The 26,962-nt window shown below is 43.2% G+C and overlaps 1 protein-coding gene across 7 annotated transcripts in view; it reads left to right on the forward strand.

Moving 5' to 3' along the window:
• The window catches only part of LOC121080522 (E3 ubiquitin-protein ligase NEDD4-like), a 187,704-nt gene that overhangs the window by 40,788 nt on the left and 119,954 nt on the right, over window positions 1–26,962 (forward strand). For all 7 annotated transcript variants that reach the window (XM_040578585.1, XM_040578587.1, XM_040578588.1 and 4 more), the window contains exon 2: window positions 1,492–1,565. In XM_040578585.1, the coding sequence (XP_040434519.1) occupies window positions 1,492–1,565 (74 nt within the window). The remainder of the gene's footprint in view (window positions 1–1,491; window positions 1,566–26,962) is intronic.

Genomic DNA, 26,962 nt, shown 5'->3' on the forward strand with positions numbered 1-26,962 from the left:
ACTCCCTGATCTGACTAGAAGACCCTTCATGAGTCCATATACGTCTCTTTCTGGGGACGAAGCCTGGTTCCCCATTACGGATTTCCCACAGCTCACCTCTCAACTCCGGAGGGATTTCTGGCCGGCTCCTGCTTCCTTTCAGCAGATCAGTCAAAGTTCTGTGGGATTCGCTGCATGTCGCTCAGACAGGCGATTCGAGAGCCCTTCACGTCAGATCCTTAAACGCATCACGTCGGGGTCACCAATTTGCGGCGAATGAAGAGACGGGACGCAGCTTGATGCAAGCAAATGTCAATTTATTGTACAGAAGCACGAGGTTTTATACACTTTCAGAAGGTGCGCGTTTTAAACAGATTGGTTCTTGAAGCTAAGCCTTGCATACTAGGCAATCCCTGATTGGTGGTTAACTGCCATCAATTAACAGCAAGGTGTTACCTTTCCTTGGCGCCATCCGTCTCCCACCCCCCTGTGCTCTGCAAACATGCCTCATCATGTTAATTGTTGTCTAGACAAGCTCGAGCAAATTCCCCTCAGCTAACTGATTGCCGCGCATGGTCCCAGTTTGCAGACCGCTCCTGCAAAATGTTATTGTTTTCTGAACAAGCTTCAAGGAATGGAGTCTCAAATTACTGTAATTGAATCTTCGATCTTGCAGTTGTGGAAGGCTTATCTGAGGAGAAAAAGGTATAACTGATACAGGTGCCTGCAGAACCTGTTTCTGTAGAATCCTTTCCTGATATAATTTTGGTGGCTTCTTTGTGTAGCAAAAATAAACTGGTCAAACGGGGGGGGGGGGGGGGGGAGTAAAAAATAACATTTATACCAGTGTTCCTCAGGAGCTTAACATAATGAAGTGATAAACTGAGCATTAGATTGAGTCCTAGTAATACACATCTTCAGAAATTGGAATGTGTCATTGGAAGTTGTATATACCAAGGTGATGAGAAAGGTTTAAAGAATGTGACTTCACAGATTTATTTTTAACCTTGCACCCTTTTTTTTTTTTTTTAAACTGCAGACATCTCTCTGACCAAGGTGTACTAGTATTTTTGGGCAGAAATATTATGAGTATTTTCCCTTGTGTTTGAAGAGACAGTTTTAGAGTCTAAGCAGAATGAATTTCTGTGGAATATGGATCATTTAGGATTCAAAATGGACCTGTTCAGCAAATTGTCTTCTACTTTTATTACTATTATTGTTACGTTACTTACTATGATGTTATTACTGTTACCAACTCTTATTCTACTTTTATTTCACTCTTAACCACTCTGACTGGAGTTGGATGCTCTTCATGTTTGGACTTGAACTGTTCTGTAGCAGATTATAAAACGTGTGTAGCTCCTTCCAAGAGGTTTTTATTTTCAAAATCCTACCTAAGGAAGGTTCCTGCTGTCTAAAGCCTGAGAGTTTTTTCATTGCTTAACCTTTTGCAAACTGTTGATCTTAAAAATAATTACAGAATAAACATTAAACCTGTTTTTTTATTAACAGGAGGAGTCTCGTATCCTCAGGGTAAAGGTGGTTTCTGGCATTGATCTAGCGAAAAAAGACATCTTCGGAGCCAGGTAGGTGTTCTGCATTGACTGTTTTATGTGTTTAAACAGAATAAACTTAGCAGAGCAAAGACACTTTTTTTGAGTGTCTTTGAGAGAAAGTGAGAGATTCCATTACCTGATTACAAGCAATGCAAATTATGGACTATGTGTTGGCAAGAAAGCCATTAATCACAGCAGTGGCTGTTCACACCCTCTCCCATCACTGGCAGCCGTTCCTGAGTTCACTGTCTGCCTTCGCTCTGTGAGCATGCAAGGAGCAGCTCAAACCTCGGCAGGGTTTGGCAGTACATAAAATGACTCCCAGTTGTCTCCCCGTATGCCCCACGTAATGCAGGAAAGACTAGGAGCCAGCAGTACACTCTCTCCTGTTTTGAGGAAGCTCTGTTTTCCCTGCTGGCTTTCAGTACTGGTCTCTCAGGTGCCAGGCATCAAAGTCTGACTTGGTAGCCAGACTGTGAATTGTCTTGGTCTCAGATATATCCAGGTGCCACTGTTGCAGTTCCTAAAGATAGGGCCTTTTTAGAGGGAAAGGCAATAAAAACATTTTCTCCCACTCAGCCTACGCCACGGGAAGGCTAGCAGCAAGTGCTAATGTAGGAAAGAGTTCAGAGTGAACTGCACTGACTTGGTGCTCTTCTGTTAGGCTCTGGCAAGCCTAGGTTTTCTACTCCAGTTGAGCCTTGAACCACCTGAATTTTAAAGGGGGGACCTGAGAGGGAAAAGAGAAGTTTTTGTAGCACGTGAGGCAGTCTTCATATTGACGTGCGGAATTAGACCCTATAACTCGAAAGTTATAAAGTAGGTATGTTTATTGCGCGCAGATGCACGGGGGATCGCTCCTCCACAAGCGTGCATACCCGAAGTGACGAACCATCCCACATTTATACAATGAAACAAATGAATATTCAATTAACGCCTATACATATTTGTTACCTAAACCCCGCTTCGTATGTTAATTAGCTTATCAGTCCGTTTCCTGGAATGTGGTGGTCTTGCAGGTTTGTAGGTGATTCATGTTCTTGTGACCATCCCATCTTCTCCAGCAAGGAGACTTAGCACTCCCTCCCTCTAGATAGCATTTGAATGTCTCTCATCTTCTCTCATTCTCTTTTAAATAGCCCCTTTGTTAGAGAAAGAAGGGCAGGCGTCTCCCGTCTCCCCTTTGTTAGAGGAAGAAGGGCAGGCGTCTCCTCAAGAACTGTAGTTGTCTCCTCAGAGCTGTGTGCCTATGTGACCAGACACCGCACCCATGACTAGTCACCATACCCACATTCCTGAGCAGACATATACAATCACAGTCGGTGTTAAGCGTCCCCATTTCACACTATTTCTCCATATCAATCCCCCCTTTTTATTAAATTAAGTAAATTCTTTTACTTAAGCAGTCTTCCCGAATGATATAAAGCATCATACATAAGTGTTACCCTTTTAAACATTCTCCAAACCCACAAATATAACATAATGGTTAGTATTAAGGAAATTCCTAAACTGATCAATAAGATCACAATGGGGTGTACCATAGTGTTAAGAATTCCTGTTGCAGAAGGTGACCAGCCAAAGAGAGCATCCCACCAATTATGGTTTCCATCCTGTTCTACCTTTTTTAAAACTTTCTTGATCCCCTCTACATCATGATGGATCATAAGAAGAGTTTCATGTCCCTTTTCTTTGGTTTCTTTCAGTATACGTTGTAAAATCTGCATGTTTTAATAGTTCTTTTATTCTGCTTATATTTAGTCCTATGGGGGTAGGAATTATCATCTGTGATAGGGTAAAGTTAGATGTAAAATTACAGATACAGTAATTTGAATATTGTGCAGTCTCCTTTACCTCCCCATCTACAGTTATTGTGTTACACTTAGTTCTCAAACACGCACATTCCTTCCCTGCATATATAATTACTGTTTTCAAGTTTGCGTTTGGTTGGGCCTCAAAATGACATATTTTTGATCTGTATCTAAACAAGTATCCTGAGCCATTATAGTATTGCTTTATTCTAAAATCTACTGTTTGCCACTTGCCGCCTATCTTTCTGGCCCATGTTCTATGTTCAAAAGGATATTTTCCTTAAGGTAAAATTGTGCCAACATTCCCGTGAATTAAAGCACATGGCTGTATTTAGAAGGGTAAATTCCTTATCCACCTGTCTGACATTAATCAGGGTGTCTCCTGAAATCTTGGTGTTATCTTTTCATTATATGTTTGACACCCTACTTTTATCCTATCTCCTAATTTTCCCCATAATCGGTCGATTTTGTGTACATCCTCCCGATCCCATTGATTCCTTTGGTACACCTCATTTTCAGAAAAAAAACACCATAGCTAGTTTCGTCTTTGAGTCCACCTTTCCCATTATTCCAGTGTGTTTTTTCTGGGCATGATTCCAAGGCCAGTTATCAGGCTCTTGGTTGTAGGCAAGAGAGAGGGTACAAAAAACCACAAATGGTTTAAACCCACTATTGATCATTTTAGGAATCTAAACGTTCCTCATATATACATATAAAATCTGTTTTGATCAAAAATATCTTTGAGTTGGGGCTTACCGATAACAAGTTGGGAAAGACTGGCCACTGGCTTAGTCCCAGACTCTTTTGTTCTATATTGTTTGTTGTGGTGCCCTTCCCATATGGTGGATCCACAACCGCTCAGGTTCACTTACTTGCCACCCACATTGTTCCCATTTGTCCGAGTAAATTTGAGTTTCAGTTCTTTTTTATCTGGGGTTACTCTCCACGAAGTTGCAGAGGCTTTCTTGATCCGGGTATGGTGAATCCAAGAATTCTGTCCCTCAACCTTGATTGCGGTGTAGGTGGTGAGTAGGACTTGAAAAGGTCCGGTCCACTGTGGTTCCAGGGTTTTATCTGCAACACACTTAACGTATACATAGTCCCCTGGTCGTATATCGTGAACAGGTCCATCCAGACCCCTACTGCGTGTTCCATCACATGCTTCTCAATTCTTATTAATTGTTTGTTTAGTGCCACCATATAGGAAGTCATTGTTTCTTCACCAATCTGTGAAGACGTCCCCTTTTGTACCCCATAGGGTCGTCCATATAAAATTTCAAATGGGCTAACCCCCTCTTTTGCTCTTGGTCTAGTTCGAATTTGTGTAAGAGCTAATGGCAAAGACTGGGGCCAAGTTAGATTTGTTTCTTGACCTAGCTTGACAATCTGTTGTTTGATTAGATGATTCATCTTTTCCACCTGGCCACTTGATTGTGGTCAGTATGGGGTATGTAATTGCCAATCTATTCCTAGATGGTGGCTGATCTGTTGCACTATTCTGGACACAAAATGTGGTCCTCTATTCGAGGACATTACCGCTGGGACTCCAAACCTAGGTATTATCTCTTGGAGCAGTATTTTGGTCACTTCCCAGGCTTTAGCAGTTCTGCACGGGAAGGCTTCTGGCCAACCTGAAAAGGTATCTGTTAGCAAAAATAAATATCAATACCCCCCTTTTTTAGGAAGTTCCGAGAAATCAATCTGCCAATGTTGCCCTGGAACATCTCCTTTCCCAATTTTTCCCAACTTTGGCCCCTTGGTAATCTTAGGATTAGTCTGGAGACAAAGATCACATTGTTGGGTTACTTGTCTAATAGTAGTATACGAGTTTCGTGCTATTATGTTTTTAGTGAGATCCTTATATAGAGCTTCTGCCCCCCAGTGCCTTTTTCTATGTTCTTCCCGAACTACTGACCATACCATGTAGGAAGGAATCACTATTCTCCCATGTGAGATTACAGCCCACCCTTCCTCATTATATGATCCCTCTAGGTCAGAAATCAGTTTGCGATCTTCTTTAGTATAGTCTGGTTTACCTTCTAGAGATATTTGTCCATCGGGTATTAGCGCACCCTCTACCTTGATTGCTTTTCTGGCTGCCTGTTTTGCTTCCCTGTCCGCCAGTTCATTTCCTCTTTCTAATTCTGTGCTCACTTTCTGGTGTGCCTTGATGTGCATAATTGCCACCCTTTCAGGAAGCTGGACCGCATTTAGGAGTTTCAAAATTTCTTCCGCATGTTTGATGATTTTTCCTTGGGAGTTTAACAGTCCCCTTTCTTTCCATATTGCTCCATGAGCATGTACCACTCCAAAGGCATATTTAGAATCAGTCCAAATATTTATAGGTTTTCCCTGAGCTCTCTCCAGAGCTCGAGTAAGGGTTATGATTTCAGCCTTCTGTGCCGAAGTGTCAGCTGGTAGCGGTCCCGATTCTATCACTTCTTCAGAGGTTGTAACAGCATATCCGGAATGTCGCTTTCCATTCAGCATATAGCTGCTCCCATCCGTGAACCAATGTTCAGCTCCATTAATAGGAACATCCTTGAGATCTGTCCGACTAGAATAAGTGGCTTCGATTGTTTCTAGACAGTCATGATCGACTGATTCGCCAACATTCCCATTAAGAAATGAGGCCGGATTGACGATGTTTGTAGTCACGATCTCAACATCATCTTGTTCCACCATTATGGCCTGGTATTTTAGGAATCTCTGTGGGGAGAGCCAATGCCCCCCTTTTGTTTCAAGGACTGCAGACCCTGTGTGGGATACTAAGACAGTCATTTTCTGGCCCAAGGTAAACTTCCGGGCCTCCTGGATGTTTAGGATGACAGCTGCTACTGCTCTCAGGCAACCAGGCCACCCTTTTGCAGTGGCATCCAGCTGTTTAGAGAAGCATGCCACTGCCCGTCTGTATGGTCCCAAATCTTGTGCCAGTATTCCTAATGCCATTCCCTGTTTCTCATGGGAAAATAGGAAAAATGGCTTACTCACATCAGGAAGTCCTAGTGCTGGTGCCGACATCAAGGCTTTCTTCAGTTCATGGAAAGCTCTGTCTGATTCAGCATCCCACTGAAGATCCTTCTGATTAGCTGCTATCAGGGAATATAATGGTTTAACAAGCAAGCCATAATTACATATCCAAAGCCTGCACCATCCTGTCATTCCCAGAAATGTCTGCAGTTCCTTTACAGTTCGTGGTCGGGGGGCTTGGCATATGGCTTCTTTTCGGGCCTTCCCTAGGACCCGTTGTCCGGCACTGATCTCGTACCCTAGGTATGTGACTTGTTGTAACACCACCTGTGCCTTCTTCTTAGAAACCCGATATCCTTGTAGTCCCAGAAAGTTCAGCAGGCTCACAGTCCAAATAATACAAGATTCTTCGGTTCTGGTTGCAATAAGAAGATCGTCTACATATTGTAACACTTTCCCTTCTCCTGACGGTGGTTCCCATAACTCCAAATCCTTTGCTAATTGGTTTCCAAAAATTGTGGGGCTATTTTTAAACCCCTGTGGCAACACCGTCCATGTGAGCTGGGTCTTTCGACCGCTTCTGGGATTTTCCCATTCAAAAGCAAAAATTCTTTGGCTGGCTTCATGGAGAGGGAGGCAAAAGAAGGCATCTTTTAAGTCTAAAACTGTGAACCAAGCTAGGTCAGGTGTCAGGGTGGTTAGTAAGGTATAGGGGTTAGCTACTACAGGATACAGATCCTCTGTTATTTTGTTAATGGCCCTTAAATCTTGAACTATCCTATAAGACCCATCAGGTTTTTTAACTGGGAGGATAGGTGTGTTAAATTCTGACTCACATTCTTTTAGTAGTTTTAATTCTATGAATCGCTCTATATTTGGACGAATTCCTTCCCTATCTTCCCTTTTCAGTGGGTATTGTTTAATTCTTATCGCACCCTGTCCTTCCTTTAATTTTACTATAACAGGTGATGCATTCTTGGCACGCCCCGGCATGTCAATTGCCCATACTCCGGGATATACCTGATCAATAATTCTGGTATCAATTTCCCTTTTTATAGGAGTACTGGCCAAAGATAGGCTCATAACCTGTATGTATTGATGATCATTTACCTCCAGAGTAACTTCCCCTTTTTTAAATTTGATTGTTGCCTCCAATTGTTCTAATAAGTCCCTACCAAGAAGGGCCTTTGGGGAATTTGGCATAAATAGGAATTTATGGATCCCCATTTGTTTTCCCAACTTATATTTTAAAGGTTTACAAAAATAAGCCTTTTCAGTTTGGCCAGTTGCACCCTTTACTGAAACATAGTCATTTCCCAAAGGCATTAAAGCTTGGTTCAAAACCGAATAGGTAGCTCCTGTGTCTATTAAAAATTCCACCTCCTCCTGTTCTTCTCCTAATTTTATTTTTACTAATGGGTCGGCTAGTCAATTTTCTTCTTCCATGTGAGCTATTGTTTTCCCTTGATTACTGCGCCATTTAGTATTTTCTTGATGTCGGCGTTCAGGGCATTCGTTTTTCCAGTGTCCTGTCCTTTTGCATATTGCACACTGATTCCTACCCAGGGGTGTTAGCCCACGCCTTGATTTAACTTTAGATTTTTGATTCTCATTTTCTCTTACTACTGCTAATATTTTCTTTTGGTCCTGCTTGTAACCTTCTTCTCGATTACTAAATATTCTCCATGCTTCCTCTACTAATTTTTCCAAGTCTCTATTTTCAGGAGGTCTCAATTTTTGCAGCTTGCGCCTAATATCCCCCTGTGATTGTCCTAAAAAGAGGGATATTAGTTGCTGTGCGCCTACCTCCGAATTTGGGTCCAGAGACGTGTGCCGGCGCATTGCATCTCTTATTCTGTCTAAGAATTCTGAAGGTGTTTCAGAGGGACCCTGTCTAACCTCGTATAACGCTGCCCAATTTATTGTTCTAGGAATCGCTTTCTCCATTCCTCTGAATATCCATTCCTGGTATGCCTGTAATCTTCCCATTTCAGCGGCGCGGTTTGGGTCCCATTCTGGGTCCGACAAAGGAAACCATTCTCTATAATTATCTCCCTTTATATTCTAGTGTTCCTTTGCGAGATCCCCCGCTGTTTTTATGACCAATTGCTTTTCAGTTTCAGTCAAACAATCTAATAATAATTGTATATCACTCCAGTCAGGATTGTGCTGTTTTATCAGAAATTTAAAATTCTGTGCCGTCTTTATCGGATCATTACGGTATTCTCGGGCAGCCTCTTTCCATTCTCTCAGATCAGCGCCCGTGAATGGAACTTTTATTTTCATTGTTCCTCCGTCCAGATTCACGGCTTCTCGGAGGGGTGCCTGTAAAACAGACTTCTGTCTGGTGCGTGAAGACACCGGACTATTTGGAGCCGTAATGGCAGTTTTTGTGTTTCCTTGTGTGGCCCCGGGTGTTTGGCTTTCTTTATAAATGACTTGTGGAATTTCTTCCTCTTGTTCGCCTGGGGGTGGACTGGGAGCCCCGGCCGAACCTTGTCTCTCCACTCTATAAGGTGGATTAAATAAATCATTTAATTCGGGCTCTTGTTCTCCGTTTAATTTGATACACCTTTGTCCAATACTACATGCTGAGCAACATCTTTTCAACTTTCCTTTACGCTCCCTCCTATCCTCTCTTTCTAGTGCTAGTACCATAGGATCCCGAGGGGGTACTAATCCACAGTCCTTTTGCCACTCAGGTTTGTCCCGGAGGACGAAGAACATGTCTGCATATGATACTTCATCCCACTTTCCCTCTCTCCTCAGAAACAACATTAATTGCAGGAGAGTGTTATAATCTAACGTTCCTCCCTCCTGAGGCCATTTCGCATCACTCTCCAATTTATACAAAGGCCACCACTGATTACAATATTTAATCAATTTTCTTCTATTTTCGGTACCACCATGTCCTACGATATCACTCCAATGTTTTAATATACAACCCAAAGGCGATTTTTCACAGGGCTTACTCCTTCCATTTCCCATTTTGCAATTTTAATCACTTTTTCTCCGGCCGCCTTAGCCACCCAAGGTCGGAAACACAGATGGAGCTCCTTACTTGTTTTGCACTCAAACGCGCGTCTCAAGCACTCTTGCACTCACACTCAGTCAAAATAATTAAGCTATACACGGAAAATCAAAATGCGCATCTCAATCACACCATTCACACTCTCCGGGCAGCCCGCAGTTACACAAGCAGTATGTTATACGGTACCATGCACTTATGTACAACTTTTAGGAACACTGACAGTTCACAATGTATGCATTTCAATGAACAATTGCCAAAAAACAAACAACAAACAAAACCCAATTTTTCCTGGTCTTAAGCAGAGTGTTAAGTTTTCCGCTATTTGCCACGAATTACCAGTATATTATTATTTTTCAACATACATTTCATAACTCCAAGTTTTGAACATGTAACAAGACAACACATAGAACAAACAAGACACAGAGCGCTATTTCAGTTGTTACATTCTAGGAATTCCCCAACTCTTAAGACAACCCAATGGAAGTTTTTAGCTTCCCCCTTTTTTCCTACGCAAAAGTTTCCCTTTTGCTTTTGCTGTGAGGTCCCTCTTGTTCCTGTGAGATTCCGCCTTATTCCGTCCCGCCCCCCGCTTTCCGTCACGAGGCCTCCGGGCTTTTAGGAATGGCAGTAACCTCGGGTTTGCTCGATCTGCCCTCAAGATCGCTAGCGGCCACCCTTTGGTCAGCAAACCCCCTCCCAAGGTACCTTTCCTCCTGGGGACTACGCTGCGCGCCGGACGTCTCTGTGCGTCTCACCAGCCGCCCCGTTACTAAACATACCGTTTTATCCGCGGATCCAGGGGTTTCTCTTCTGCTCCCGGGTGAACAGCTGAGAAGAGGAGGCTCCTCCGAGGAAATCTCCCGGGGCGCGCCTAGGAGCGTCCGCTCCGCAGCTGGTCCCTCGGCCGAGCAGAAATCCTCCTGCCTGGCTCGCCAAAACTGACGTGCGGAATTAGACTCTATAACTCGAAAGTTATAAAGTAGGTATGTTTATTGCGCGCAGATGCACGGGGGATCGCTCCTCCACAAGCGTGCATACCCGAAGTGAGGAACCATCCCACATTTATACAATGAAACAAATGAATATTCAATTAACGCCTATACATATTCGTTACCTAAACCCCGCTTCGTATGTTAATTAGCTTATCAGTCCGTTTCCTGGAATGTGGTGGTCTTGCAGGTTTGTAGGTGATTCATGTTCTTGTGACCATCCCATCTTCTCCAGCAAGGAGACTTAGCACTCCCTCCCTCTAGATAGCATTGGAATGTCTCCCATCTTTTCTCATTCTCTTTTAAATAGCCCCTTTGTTAGAGAAAGAAGGGCAGGCGTCTCCCCGTCTCCCCTTTGTTAGAGGAAGAGGGGCAGGGTCTCCTCAAAAACTGTAGTTGTCTCCTCAGAGCTGTGTGCCTATGTGACCAGACACCGCACCCATGACCAGTCACCATACCCACATTCCTTGAGCAGACATATACAATCACGGGCGGTGTTAAGCGTCCCCATTTCACACTATTTCTCCATATCAATATGATTGCTTCCGTGTTCACCTGTGTATCAAAAGATGGGGTGTGCAGACCATAGTTTGCACTGTTCTTTGCCAAAACAGCACTTGTCAGACAAGAAAAATGGTTTTAAGTGGTCTAAGGGAAAGATACAGCTACAGTCACTTCATACATTTTCAAGCCTTTGTTCTGGAAGAATAGCTTTCCTCCAAGTCTGGAATGGCTTAAAGAACCAAATTAGGTAGCAACTAGGTAGAAGCTGGTCCTGAAGCCAAAATGAACTGGAAAGCATTTCCCAGCCCCCCTCTAAAGGTTAATTCAAGTTTGACGTTCTTGGTGTCTCAAGCCGAAGTGTGAGGAAATTCTTTACTTCAACTGCTCCAGTCTACTTAGAAGTTTTTTATCAGTTTGAAATTAGTGGTATCCAATTTAGTTTTTATCGAAATGACTGATTTCTTAGTGTATAAATGAGCCTCCCTGTGGATTTTCCTGTATTTCTTTAATGATGCTTACATATTGTTTATTAGCTTGCATATCTAGCTTGAAACTACATGAAAGCAGCAACAGCTTTAATTTTTTTTGTGAAATTTGCAACAAACGTTCCTTTGGTAGCTGTGTGCAGGATATGGTAAGATGAACCTTTTGGGTTTTCTTTCCACAAACTTGCTGTTTTGAAGAACAGCTTTGATGCTGACCGCAAGCAACAAAAGCAGCAGCCCGTACATCAGTGTAGCTGGACACGATGCTTGCTGGGGCAGATCCAGGGTGGTACTGTTACTGGTGTCACTGGGTTGCACTATGGGAGTGCTACTGCTTGCTCACAATGTTAGCATCTACCTCATAGACTCCTGCAGCTGGCGTTGAGTTGCTGCAGTACCAAGGTAAGAGAGGAGCAGCAAATTCTAGAGAAGAGGTGGGACTAAAGCACAGAGAAAACAAGATTTCTGCTGCAAACACTGATGCTAGAATTGCCATTTTTATGTGCAAACTTTGTTTTTTCTAGATCTTGTTTAGTTTGGCCTTCTCATACAATTACAGATTTTTGGTTTACTTGATATATTTCATTGGCTGGATTTTATTTCTGCATTATTTCCAGAGCTTTAAATATTACTACTTTTTTTTTAAAAAAAAATCAAAGCTAGTGGCTTGAATATTGAATCTGCTCATTTAGAGGAACTTTACTATATAAATATTGAAGTGCTGTTGCAAATTCACAGTAGTAATCTGAGAGAAGTGGGAATCTTTTTAAGTGTTCACTTGATTAATTAAATAATATGTTGGAAACTTCACAGCTGAATCCCCAGCACTGTAGTTATCTCCTTTGGCCGTACTTCTCATAGAACTTTTGTAAATATTTAAGATGTTGTGTTCAAAAGAACTCCTAGAAGTTGCTTAGGAATTGTTAAATTGTAAAAATACCTTTTATCGTCAAAATGCATAAAGTTAAAACTGAGTGAAATTTGAACTGAGTTCTGTTGATGTGGCCCTTAACTATTTAAGTAAATTGGTCTCAAGTCAACAGGATTTCCATAAAACCAGAGAGAGAAAAACATATTCCCAATTTATGTTTCTAACTTTGTTTTAAACAGTTCTTTAGTAAAAGTTGAGACTAACAGCATCATATATTATAAACTTGCATTGGCAAGCTCTCAGAAAGTTTTATTTTTTTTGGCTGAAGTGCCAGTCTAATTTTTCTGTTTGTTTTAGGGACCTGGCATACCTTGCTGAGATACTAACATTTCATGGTGCTTGAATCTTAAGTATGATTTAAGTTGCTACGGATTGTGGCATTCTAATGTAGCTGTTGAGAGTGCGTTGTATGTTTAACTATCCTGTTAACAGCTCTGTTGAGGATCAGTATGGAGTAGATGATTAAATTCTCATTTGGGGCAGCTGAGGAGAAACATGTAATGTTTGACCTAAGCAAGAGGATAAGGAAAATGTATGGGTGTTAGAACTGTACACATAGTTCTTTACTGTGTAGTGTATGTTCAGGATCCCTAAAAAATAGCGATAACTAATCCTGTCCATGTGTGTGTGCTTCTCTTGGTGTCAATGTGGACCCCGACACTCCATTGTTTCCCTCTTCCCATAAATAATTTCCATGAGATCACAAATCTCTTTCAAGTTTGTTTTTGTGATGGTGTACCTGTTAGCACGCAGCAATGGGCTGATGTCCCATGTGAAAGTAAATCATTTGAGTCTGTAAACACGGCGGGTGCTGGCTGCTAGTTGGTCCGTGGTAAGCGAGATCAATGTCAGCAGAAGTGGCAAAGGATGAAATACCTGAGCGGGCCATGCTGAGGATCTCCTTGATAGGTGCAGGATACCCCTTGGTGCACCCAGTAGTGCGGCTGGGGAAGGAGGAGCGGCTGACTTCTGCACTTAGCACTTCTATTGCCCTCCCTGTACTTGCAACAGAATGTGTCTCACAGCAGCTGGTCTCCTCTTAAATCTTCCTCCTGCTTCCCTCATCCTGTTCTTACCTGCAGTAGTTGGAGACTCTCTTCCCCAAAACTCCCTTACCTGCTCTTGAGAGGTGGTGACACCTGAATGTCTGCCCGGAGCCTCACGAGCCCACGGGGAGGTGGCAGGAGGCTGTTGCAGCAGGGTAGGGGCTGGATTTCCCGAGGTGCCCGTGCTGGCTGCAAGGTGGACAATCTCTTCCCATCGGCCCAGGGGACGCACACATGGAGCAGCAGCTCAGCGCTGTGCTGTGGTGGGCGACTGCCCCTTGGGCACGGAGGGTGCCGGGATGGCAGGGGAATGCCACTGTGGCTGTGCATCAGCAAGGGCGACACAAAGGAGGCACAGGAGTGAAGCTCTGGGACAGATGAGTGGGCTCTGTCTTTGGAAGTGTGCGGATTAGTATGCCTTGCTTTGAAAAATAAACTTGTGAGAACAGCAGAAAATACATTGTGATTCATCCTGGTGTAGATTTGGACAGGATTGATTTACAGGGTTGTGGGTATATTTGCTGCTTCACAGTGAAAAGAATTTGTCCATGCCCAGAGACCACAACAGCACGGCCTGAGGATTTTAACACACTCGTGCTATCCCACACGCAATGAAGCGTTAAGATTTCTGCATGTTGTTCCTAGCCAGCACTTCTGGATTATGGGAAAATATGTGGGGTTTTGTCTGTTTTCAGAAATTAAATCAACTGTTGAAGAGGACAAATTCCTGATCTTTGTAACATCCTTTTTGGGAGAAAGAAGGTCAAGTGACTGCCAAATATTTTAGATAGTTACACACTTTAGAGTGAGTTAATCTAAAGTAATTTGAAAACATGTTAGAATCGCAAAGTTACAGCCCCAGCAGCTGATCTGCCTCTTCATGGGAAGAGTCATGCAGGGCTTAATACTGGAGTTGGAATAGTAAGTTACCTTGGAACTGTGAAAGATTAACTACAAGGCATACATTGTGTTTTGCATCTTGTTTTTAATCAACTTCACTATTATAAAACACTGCCTGTAGGCTTGCAGAGTCTGAAAGCCATTTTGTGCCTGATTAAATAGAAGGAAGGTCTTTTATCAGTGTAGAGCACTGGAGAAACTAGTATTTTTCTTCTGAAGCCTGTAACAATGAAGAAGACTCCATGCTTTTGATTTCCCTTTTTTGAAGTGTTTTGGCTTACGAAATAATTTTGATAGTAGCTAATTATAGATAAGGAGAGGTGCTCGCTCTCTGTTTTCTTGCTCTCTACATCTACCTGAAAGAAGGTTGTAGCCGGGGTGTGTGTCAATCTCTTCTCCCAAGTAACAAGCACTAGGACAAGAGGAAACAGCCTCAAATTGCACCGGGGGAGGTTTAGGTTGGGTATTAGGAAGAATTTCTTCACTGAAAGGGCTGTCAGGCACTGGCACAGGCTGCCCAGGGAGGCGGTGGAGTCACCAGCCCTGGAGGGATTTAAAAGACATATAGATGTGGTGCTTAGGGCCATGGGTTAGTGGTGGGCTTGGCAGTGCTGGGTTAACGTCTGGACTCAATGATCTTAAAAGTCTTTTCCAACCTAAATGATTCTATGTTGCCGTAAGAGTCCAGAAATTCATAGAATTGATGAATTTAGCTAGTGTTTGTATTCTTGTATGTGATTAAGTAATGCACATTATAACGTAATTAATCCTAGTTATGCAACATACTGAACAATTACTATAATTTACTACTATTTTGTTTTTACTTATACATTAGGAATGATGCTATGACTGTCATCAGGGCTGAGGCTGCACTGTGCAAAGTCAGTGCACGCCTATGTAGTTAGTGGCTAGAGAACCTTGGAATACAAAATGAAATTTCCTCTCCTGACCATCTTTTACGTGTTAATGAAAACTAAGTAGAAGTACTTCTCCAGTGACTTGTTATATGTGCTGAATGCAGCCTGACTCAGTGGTCAAGTTTCTGTCTTTCCCTGAAGGTATGTCCAGTGTGGACTTGGGTTTTCGATTGCTTTTTTTCTGCTTTTGAAAAACATAAATAAGTAAAATACAGCACTTGGTATTAACCAAGTTGGGTTGATTTGGCACACTGGCGACACTTTCTATAAATACAGTTTCTGCATATACACGCAAATGCACTCACAAGTAATAAGGGTGAATGCATTAAAATGAGAAGAAATGTCTTCTGGTTATTATTAGTTGTGTGAAATAAGACACTGTGGTGTGGATGTTCTTATTTAACAGTTTGGAAAGGAAGAAAGGATTGTGTGTATCCTTTAAATGGGTGTATTTGACAGAATTAGTTGCTGCTTTTGCCTTCTAAATCATGAAGTATGTGGAGATTGTGGCTGTCTGGAGGTTGCTTTTCTGTAAAAATTAAGGATGTTTTTCATTAATAGGAAGCTGTGCTTCTAATGACATGATAGCTTATTATGGGTTGCGGTTGCCTCTGGGTTTATTGCTTTTACCTGCTCTTTTCTGAAAAGCCTGCAGCCTGAAAGGTACAGCTGAAACACGAGCCTCTTTTCTGTTTGGATTTCCTGGTCTAAGATCAGTGATTCAGCAGTAGTGTTAGTGCTAGGTCATGCAGGCTCCAAGCTCCTACAGTGTACTCCTCTTGAGAACAAGGCTGCTTGAAATGTGGCTGAAATTTTTAATTCATGTATATTGTTATTTTTAATAACAGAATTAATTAATTACTGTGGATTGGCAATGGAAGGAGAGCCCATGTGACTATGAATGTGGCTTGTAGATGACAAAGATAGCAAGTGTTTACCTTTTAGCTGTTCTTTTAAGACCACTGTCACTGTTTCCAGTACACTTTGAGTTATGGTATGTCTTTTTTTAACGAATAGAAAAATTCTGGTGACAGCTATACTCCTGGAACTATCCCCCCTAGCGAGTGTGCTACCTTGGGACTGGGTTTTAAAAACAGCAAAACCAGCCTGTTCTCCTTCTCATACTGGTATCTCTCCTTTTTCAAGCACCAGATAAGTTAGCTGAAGTGAGATGCCTCAAAAACTTAACCAAACAATTTTAAAAAATCTGGCTTGTGATGAACTGCCTCTTCAGTGCTTCACAAGTGCGCTGTTGGAGGGAGCGGGAGCAGTCACTGCTCTGGCTGTTTCATACGGAGTCCAGCAGGGAAGGGGTTTTATCCTTAACTTATGTTTTCTTTAAAATTCACTGTGTGTTAAGACAGGCAAAACTCAAACTCTCAAATTATATTTTGTGGTGGGCCCAACGAAATGGGTTTTGACATCAGACATTAGTAAAAAATTTTACCCACTGAAATGTTGCATTAGCTAGATTCATAGAAGTAATTTTTGAAGAAATGTTTCAGTAGTGCAAAATGGCATATATGTGAGAGTGAAAATACTGCCTGTCTCCTGTCTCAGTGAGTTCCTGGAGGTGGAGCAAAGCTAGAGAGCTCTGTATTGCAAACCTCTCAAATGACCAAATTCAACAAAGCCACTTGACTAGATGACAGTTGCTCAAGTAGGATAGAGTTCATACTGTGTTTCTTTTTCCTTTTTCTAGTTTTGGGGGGGGGAAGTATAGAAAACCACTTTTCTGCTGCTTTACAGCTTTGAGAAATGGAATATTCAAAGCAGTACAAACCTTCCACACTTTTAGTTTTGTGCAATGCCATTGATTAATGAAAGAGTTTAGTCTTAGTCATGCTTGCTGCCTACCTTTCCTTTGTGTGCACTGTAGCTATTTAATTTCTCATTTGCCATGTACTTCCGAATGTTTCAGGTGAGCACCGGGCAGTCCAAGTTGAATTTCACTAGAAAATCTTGATGTTGATCTTAAAAAAAACCAACCAAAAAAAAACAACAACCCCCCAAAACCCCCACCCACAACAAAAAAACCAAACCAAAACAACAAAAAAAAAAAAAACCCAAAAAACCAACAAAACAAAACCCCACAAAAACAGTCAAATAAGACTATTCTTGAGGAACTTGTCTGGGTGCTCTCAGTCAAGTCAGGCATTGGGATGAAACCATGGTGAGTTCTTGTCACCGCTGTCTTTACTTTTTTTAAAATGCTGAATGATTCAACACATGGTTGTTAGCTATAGTATTGCTTTGGAGGGGGGAAGTTCCCTGGCAATATGTTCTAAATGACAGCTTGATTTGCAATGAAAAAATGAAAGTTTTTCTACTATAGTAGAAATTAACATGTTATTTACAGAATAGGGAGAAGGGTAAGAAACCAGTTGAGAGCTTCATTAAATCTAAACCAAGCTGTACTTTGGAAAGCAAAGGAATGGGGGAAAAAAAAAAAAAAAAGAGTTCAGAGACGTGACAGTAAAATACTAGATGATGAGGATGTCCTGAGGAAAGCAGCCTCTTTGACAAGGTAGCATCTGCACTTCTTCAGCAAGCGTGCGCAGCTTGTGCTTTACTTATTAAATTAGTATGCTTAAATAAAAACCACAAGGCAGTCAGAGCTGCCTTGGGCAGATGTTGAAATTAATTCATTCACTGTTGTGTCTAAAGCAGATGTGCATGCCTGCCTGGAAGGGAGGAGAAATGGACCCAGTGTAAGCAGAGGTGGCTGTTTTCCAAAAGCAATTGTTGTCAGTGGTGGTACATCCCAGTATATGCAATACATGACCTCAGTAATTGCAAGAAGCCCAGAGCTGTTTGCTTCCTTCTCTCTGCTACTGTTCTGTAAGTCCCCTTGTAATTTCTTGTCTTGTTGAGCTTCTCCTGGGAGACCTGCAAGATACATGCTCAAATAATTGTGGTATCAGGTAGTCCTGGGGCAGACCCTTTGCTGTTGTTTAGCAGTTTTCCTCAAGACAATACCAACAGTGTTGTTTAAGAAAGGTGAAGATGCTGCAGCCTGTGTATTTGCGAGCAACGAAAAGCCCAAGTTCCTGTCTGTCTGCTCCAGCGGCTTGTTCCATCCCTACACCATAGTTTGATTCTGTTGAGTTGACATAGTTTACTCTGTTGCTTCATGTGCAGCTGCTCCTGGAGTGACTGGGTTTACACTCTGGTCTCACTGGCTTGACAGAAGGGGACAGTGGCCCACAACCTGCTCGGAGGAGCAGTGGGCGATGGCGGAGCAAGCCAGGAGCTCCTGGCATGTAACCTCAGACTAAGGTTACAGAAAGTGTTTTGGGCTCTGCTTCAAGAAAGCACTTGAAGGGACAGCAAAACAAAGGCTTGTCCGAGATGTACAGTCAGCGGATAGTAGAGGGCGTTGTTATCTTAAAGAGAATAAAGTCTGCTCAGAAGAAATATGTTGGATAATAGATATTTTTATTTATGAAACCTTAATGTTGATTTTGCCTCATAGAGGTGAGTGAAATGAAGAAGTATTAGGCTGCCAAGTGTGGGCGTAAGGTATATCAGTATATTCATTAAATTGGTACAATGTCTTTAATTTTATGATGGAGGCTTGCTTCCATGTGTCGGGTCCAGATCACTTTTGGTGGCTGGCAGCAGAGGGCACCAGAGAATTTCCTCAGCTTTCACTACAAACTGGTACTTTGGTGGCTTTCGAGGAAATTAGGCTTTCCTGTTTTTCACCAAAATCAGAAGGGTTTTATCCGTGTATGTATACTGTGTTCTTCAGGATGCACTGGGTATATATTTCAGTGGCTGTAAATGGAGAAATACTGCTTATTTGAGTATGCAGTCTTGCTATTGAGTAAGAGGACTTAGTAATAATCCCTGAATTTTATGTCACAGTGAAAAATAATTTTTATCAGATAATGTTTCTGTGTACAGATACAAAAAATTGTAGAAGTTTCTCATTGTTTGAAATAGCAAGCACCTGTATTCAGCCACTCAATTATTTCCACCTGCCTGCTGACTGCTATGATCTATTAGTTCACCTGAATCTGATTTTCTTAAAAGAAAAAGGGGCAAAAGGGCAAAAATCTTCGAAGGACAACCTTTTGGTTTTATATATTTGAGGCAGAACTTCTGTCTTTTCTTCTTCTACTGATAACATTTCATTTTTAAAAAATCCACTTGTCTCATAATCATATGCTGCTCTATGAGGCTGTGTAGAAGGGCAGAAACTACTGCCTTAAAAGAAGAAACGAAGGCACCTTTTGAGGGAAAACCTTGCATCATGTTACAAAATAAAGTGGCTGCTCAGTCATAAACTTTCAAAGATTTGCTGAAGCCTTTCCATTAACCACTGCAGCTTACTGAGGCCAAATGTTATTTGTGACAGCACATTATCCTTAAGATACTCAGTACCTCTCCCTGCACAGTTCAGAATGTTGTGAAAAGAACTGGTAAGGCGAAATGCTGTGTGAATGTGAAGGTTCCACAGCTCTCGACTCCAAACAGGATGGTAGTGCTGCTCATATGGAGGTATGGTTGGACCTTTCAGACAGTGAGCTAGTTGGGGATTCCCTCCTTCCATGCTGCTCTCCTTGATCCTGCTAACTGACCTCCCCGGGCATTTCTCTCTGAAGTATGACTGACCTGCTGAGGGCTCTGTGACTTTATTTCCCATCCTGTCCTTTTCCAAGGAAGTCTTCCCTCTGCTTTCCTGAGGTATGAAGGAGGCCCTGAGAAGCAGAGAGCTGGATGCGGTTTCACAGGAAGGCAGTGAGCAGGCCACAAGACTAGCATCGTGGCTAGGAAGTGATATTGTTGCCAAACAGCTTATTTTTTGTGCATAGAGCTATGAATTCAGTATATTTCTTACCAGGTGGTGAAACATAAGAATCTGTTTCTGGGCCTGTCAGTTCCCTGGCCTCGTCCCTGTCTGCGTACTCATTTTCCCATATGCAATTACAAATTTAGCCATGTCTGTACTGATAACATGTGAGTCTAAATGTTGGTGTGGGTCACACCTCTCTTGTCCAATATACATGCCATGATTTTGGTTTGGTTCTCTCATGGATGTCTAGCCTTCAGCTCAAACTCTTAAAACTTTTGATCTCTCCCTTGGACATGAGCCCTGCGCTGTCTCACATTTCTCTGTTGACAGCAGCATCACTGCCTGTGGTGTGTGCCTGCATCAGTTGTGACTGTGTGTCCAGTCTGTGAAGTTTGCAGATTTCTTCAGCATAAATTAATAAATTGGAGCCCTCAATTACTTCCACATTCTGCTTTTCTTGCTTGGGTTGGTGTACATTGAATAGTTTGTTGCAGAAGGACCAGTTTCCCTACCTTACTGCTTTGACCGTGTCACCCTACTTTCTTTGAAACTGCTGCTCTCAGTCATCTGAGGTTGTTAGCTACCATCAGTGATTGCTTCGTGAGGTCTGGCTCTCAACAATCCATTAAATTTTTAAACAAGTTTTTTTCCTTACTGTACTTCAGCTGTGTTGGTCATCATAAAACACTGTTTTGGTGGTGAATCTTGCAAATGCCTAGCTAACAGCCAAAGGGACCAGTGCTGATATATATCCTGTCGTGCTGCCTGGTGGTGGTTGCTCTTTCCTTGTAATCACCCATCTGTTTCTGTTGTATCTGATCTCATGGTTGGGCTGTCCCCTCTTAGGGCCATGGACCATCTTTCTGTTCTGTATTTGTCCAGTACATGGGAGTTCTTGCATGTTTAAAGAAACCACAGTGATTTTTTTCTGCTTTTACAGAGATTACAATTGAACCAATAATGTATGTAAGTGAAAAACAAAACCAATTTTGAGGTTTGAGCATCTCCTTGAGTGACAACAAGGTGTGGTAACTTCTCATGAATTGACAGAGACTAATCAGAGTGCTGGGAGCCCTGGGCAGATTGTGGCAGGCGTGAGGTGGCCCAGGGTAGTTGGCTTGAGCCATGCTGGTACTTGCCAGCACTGGCAGTGCTGGCCTGAGTTTCTCCAGGAGGGGACAGCGGGGGCAGCAGCAAACCCCAAATGGTGGCGAAGGTGGTGTGTGGGCCTTTGTGTTGCCCCAGACAGTACTCTGTTCCTGCAGCTTTACCTTTTGTCCCAGCTGTTTCGTTGCTCCTCTGAAGTTGTCCAAATCTTCACCTAGTTGGTAACAATAAATACATAAATAAAATAATAATTTGTGATTAAGAACGCGCTTCAAGTTTTATGGAAAGCAAGACCAGTGAAACAGGGAATACAAGGGCTGTGAACAGTGCTTTTTGCCCTGAGAAAACTTGGAGGAACATCTTGCACATCTTGGTAGCACAACAGTTTGGGTTTTCTTTTATTGATACAAGATGTGTGGAGATTCTGATGCTACGTAACAATCTCAAACCTAATGAAGTTGCTAGAAGCATTTTTCATAAACCCTAGCCCTTTCTGCAGCAGTTCAGTGGGGTGTTGAATTGGAGCAGCCAGGTGTGCATGTGTGGTCAGTACTAATGATAAGGGGCTGAGAACAGTTAATTGCTGATGAGCAGCACATGTTGATGCATATAAGTAGCAGCTGCTGTGGTCCTGTTTGTCACTTGCTATGCCCTAATGGTGTGGGTCTGTTTTCTTGCAGAAGGGTGAGCATGTTGGTTCAGGGGGGGTGGTTTGGATGAAAATGAATGTATGGTTAAAGCTGCTTGGTAGCTCCAGGACGTGGCATGTCACTTGGTTGCAGTAGGAAGGGATGGGAGGACCACAGCTGCCTGATGTCGGGGACCCTCTCCATCGGCTGCGTGCGGTGACTGGTGTAGCTGTAGCTGTGGGTGAAAAGGTGAGCTGTTCCTGGTTAGTGGGAGCTGGTGTCCCTTGAGGTGTTTTCCTCAAAGGGTCAATTAAAGACAGCCTGCGATGGGGGACAAATCGGTGTGTCCCCATTTGTGTGGATGCCCCTCAGTGAAGCAGCTGCCCCTGTCCTGTGCCCACTCTGTGGTGAGGGGGCAAATGCCTTCTCCCCAGCTCTGGAGTCAGGGGAGCGGGACTGAGGGGACAGCCAGCCCCCGGGCAGTGGTTTGGCTGGAGGCTGTGGCTGCAATAAAGGCATGGGAGCTGCTGAGGTGGAGATCTGTAGAAAGCTATGGGCAGCATGAGCCATTGCAGTGTAGGCAAACATGGAGAGAAGAAAGTAGAGGGGAATGCAGATACTTCCAAAAATAACTGCTTTAGCACTGGTGTTTTCCCCCCTGACTTCTCTGTGAGTAACTGGAGCAGGTATAACTTGGTGGTTAGTTTTTGTTCTGGTGCTTTTAATTTTTCTGCTGGCCAATATAGCTTCTGATGTGCATTAAAAACCAACAGATTCTACATGCATTTGTCATTGTTGGTGAACTAAAGAACTGAGTTGTTTCCCTCCTTGCTTTCCTCAGTGGAAATCCTGATGCAGGCTTAGTATTTGCAGGGGATATATTTCAGTCAAGATGAGTTTTTCCAGGAAGCTCCATGTATCCCAGTTACTCTTTGTGGGCATAAAAAGCAGGATATAAATGCATCTCAGCCTGTCCTAACTTGTGAGCTCCATTTTTGAAATTTTAAAAATAATGTCTCAAAGAGCTTGAATATGGTGGCATGCAATTCATTGTTCAATGCCTGCTTTTGCTACTCAAGAGAAAGGCAGGCATCCACCCAGCTACTTTTGCCCATGTTTTAGGAGGTAATAAATTCTGGGTTATCCTTCCAAATTAGATCTTTTGATGCAAAGTTAACCAAGATGCTGTAACTACTCGTTTCTCTCTTTCTGCCTTGGAAGATTCCTGGGCTGGCACCTGTGGTGTTGGGGTGCAGAAGCCGGGCTTAACATGCCTTCCACGCAGAGGGGGATTAGGGGTGTTGAGGGTAGAGCGGGTTGGATGCGGATCGGCAGGTGTACTAGAGGTGACCGTAGCTGCCTTCTTTCACAAAGACAAGAGCCCTGCTGAGGAACAGGTTCACTGCTTCAGGGGCCTGGTAGCACCAGACTTGGTGCTGGGTCCACAAAGTGCTGTCCTGAATGAGCTTATGGACCCAGACTTCCATTAGCCCAAGTGCATATGTTCCATTTCGTGATGTTGGTGAGTCTGCATGGTTGTTGCCTGTGTGACTGTGCAGCTACCACTCTGTCTTGCTTTAAAGCCTGGTTTGTTTTTTCCCTTCCCTGGGGCAATCATGTATTATTACTCCATAAATAATGTTCCACTACTGGGGGAGGAAAGTGATGTGCACTCTCAGCCCGAAGCTTTGTTTTGGACACTGGCTGCCAAGAAACAGCCAGTCCCCCTGTATTCTTAGGGCTTTGCTATGAAATCATCATCGGGTGAGTTGGGGACAGGGTGGCAGACATAACTTTTAGTTCCCTTTTTTAGTAGACTTATTAGGACTGCAAAGAGTCTGCAAGTGTGTGCCTGCATGTAGCCCTTGTGACAGGGTGTAACAGTTGTACCTAAGGAGGGGTGAGGCAAAATTATGAGAAAAATCCGCTCTGTCTTCTTTTTATCTTTTTCCTACTCTAGCAAAAGTAAAGCTGTGCTGGGTGTGATGTTGATTATGTTTCTACAAAGCAGCAGTTTTATCAGATTAATGCTTTTGGGGCTATAGAAAACCAAGATGCTGGTGTTCTAGTTCTGGGAAGGAAATAAAATGTCCTTGAACTGTTTTATGAATAGAAGGTAAATTAGAAAATATTTCAATAATACCTATCAGGAAATGTGCTAAATTTTTAGCTGTGTAGCGAAAGTAAAAGACCCTGGATAGGTGACCAAGGTTTAGGTCTCCTTTTCTGTTCCTTACTCTTCCAAACAGTGAAGAGGATTGCAGGTTTGGGCTCCTTTGTAAAAGGTTTTGGAGTAGATATATGGAAGTGCTGCCCTAGAACTATTATTTTGTGAATAAATATATGTAGAAGGATTTTTAAAGGACCGAGGACATATGTTACCATTGTCTGTGTTGGACAACCCAGGCCTGTTAGTTGAAGCTGCAGAGCAACTTTAAATTGTCCTGGGAACAAGCAGGGTGAGAAAGAAAACAAGCTGTGCACAAACAAGCAGCCAGGTGCAGAGCAAGCCCTGGGAACCACGAAATCTGCACACTCTGGTCAGGCGCCTGCAGCATGCTCACCAGTCAGCCTCACGGACGCCCGCGTGGCCAGAGACTTTTATCCAATCACCTGTGTGTAAAGTCGGGTGAGCGGCCGGTTTAAGTTATAAATATGACCTGTTTGTTTAATAAAGTGAGCACGGCATGTAGCCATATTGGTGTGATTGTCGTGACTTGGCCGACTCTCCACGGGGGACCCTCTTCGTCTGGCGCCCAAACAAGGACCCATTTATTCGCTTAAATGCGGTTTAGCTTAAATGCTGTTCGCTTAAGTGCGGAAGTCTCTGTGCATCGGCCCCGAAGGGACGTTGCCCGATTAGGGAGCTGGAGGTCGGAGGCGGGCGGAACCTGGAAGGCGAAAAGCGGAGTCCGGAGCTCGGTGTGGAGCTGCAGATCGCACCTCCGCCGGCGGTAAAACCGCGTAGAGTAAATCGCGGCAGGACTCTCCACTGAATTCCTCTCTGTGAGGGGGGGGGTGGCACTATGGAAGACCGCAACGAGTGTGGCGGGGTTTCCCCGTTGATATCCTTTCTGTGAGAGGGGGGAGCTCTGAGAAGACCGCGATGGAATTAGACGGGGCAATTAAACTGTTAACTAGCATCCTCTTTAAGAGAGGGGAGGGTAGAGACAGAAGTGGAGGCCTTAGATCGCTGGGCATGAAAAAAGAATAAGATCCCCGAGCGCGCGTTATTGTTTAGTATTACGGAATGGAGAGAAGTGGGAAATTGCCTCTGGGATACTACAATCGAGGGAGGCAAAGAAGGAAAAGGAACTAAAGCGTTAGGAGCGACATGGCGGTCGATAGTTAACACTCTGGAAACTATGAAGGTGGAAAAAAAAATAACCAAGCGGCTGCCTTTACTGCTGTGTTGAGGGAGCAAGGGCATATAATCGCAGCAGCCTTAACAAATCATATAGGTGGACATCGAAAGAGGAACAATGGTAGATCAGGATTTGGTATTATCGATGTAGTGAATCTGGACACATGAGGCGTACTTGTTCAAAGACAGTTTGGTGTCACAAATGTAACTTAGATACACATGCTACTGCTGTTTGTAGATATAACAGGTCGGGAAACATGCAGCGCGTCAGGTCTATGAGTGAAGACACAAGTACAGGCCCCAACAACGCAGATGAGAAATGTGGTCTCTTATGCCAGCGTGTCCCACCCACTTGGGGGAGCCTCGGGGTGGATGTGGCAACCGCAGTAGACGTAACTTTGAATAATAAAGAAGTGACTTTAATTCCAACTGAAGTAAAAGGACCTTTGTCTAAAGTGAATTCTCCAGTTGGAGGACTCTTATTATGGAGATCTTCAACAGGAAGGCAAGGAGTAATTGTTTACCTGGAGTAATTGATGCATATTTTACGGGACACGTACAAGTTACGGTCTATGCATTACAACCACCGGTTACGATTCCAAAAGGAAGTAAAATTGCTCAAATACTTCCCTATGACAGCCTTGTTGCGCATCGACAATCCTATGAGCAACTCTGACAACAAGGCCAGCCATCTAAGATGGGAGGAGAAGACGATTTTGGATTTACCGGACCTGAGGTGTGTTTCACATTAGACCTCAATCAAAGACCATATCAGAAGATTCAATTGAAGAAAGGCAGTCAGCAAATTACTCTGGAACCTCTATTAGACTCCGGGGCAGATGTCACCATCATTAATCAACATCTATGGCCCCAGAATTGGGAACTGCAAGCTCCAGTCACCCGAGTGGTAGGAGTAGGAGGTGCAAAACCCCCGAAAAAGAGTAAAGACTTGATTACATTGCAGTTTGAAGATGGCTAGGCTATTGTAATTGGCCATACGTAATGCAACTCCCACCCACATTATCTGGGTTGATTGGACGGGATGTTTTGTCACAATTGGGACTAGTTATGACAACTGATCAGCATTTAGCACCATGGCCACTGATCGGCAGCCACCCATACTGAAGATCACATGGTTAACAGAAAAGCCAATTTGGGTAGACCAGTGGCTGATAACAGAAGAATGGCTGTGCGTTGCTGAGGAATTGGTGCAGGAACAATTGAAAGTAGGTCATATTCGACCTTCTACAAGTCCTTGGAATAATCCCTTTTTTTGTGATACCAAAGAAGACTGGGAAATGGTGACTCTTACATGATTGACGGACAGTTAATGATCAGATTTTAGCGATGGGAGTGTTGCGACCTGCTCTTCCACCTTTCATGATGATTCCTCAGAATTGGCAAATTGTTGTATATAAACTTGAAAGACTTTTTCTTCACTATTCCCTTACACCCTGATGACACACAAAGAGACTCACTAACTATGATTTGCAGCTGTTCCGATCCTGGTTGCATGGCACCAAAGCCAACAGTCCTCAAACTTGTTCACTAGAACAGCGGGCTGCCCTGGAAGTTGTGTCCCACAAGATTCAGACTGGCTGGTGTGGTCGCCGAATGGCGAATCATCCGTTATCTTTTTTGGTTTGTAATGTTGCCACTTCAACTTTTGCCCTTATTTTGCAATGGCAAAAGAAAAAGGGGGAAAATATGGCGATCGTTTTTGAGTGGCTGTTTTTGCTATTGCAACCCAGACATCGTATTTTAAGTCGTCCTGAAGCGGTAGCAGCCTTGGTGAGAAAAGGAAGAGACAGGATTGTTGAAATTGATGGGACTGAACCAGCAGATATCAGTATTCCAGTCCGTGGTGATGATTATGAGTGGCTCCTGAGACATTCAACAGCCATACAGGAAGCCTTGATGGGCTATACAGGTGTTGTACACAACA

The sequence above is a fragment of the Falco naumanni genome, chromosome W (assembly GCF_017639655.2).
Source record: "Falco naumanni isolate bFalNau1 chromosome W, bFalNau1.pat, whole genome shotgun sequence".
NCBI lineage: Eukaryota > Metazoa > Chordata > Aves > Falconiformes > Falconidae > Falco > Falco naumanni.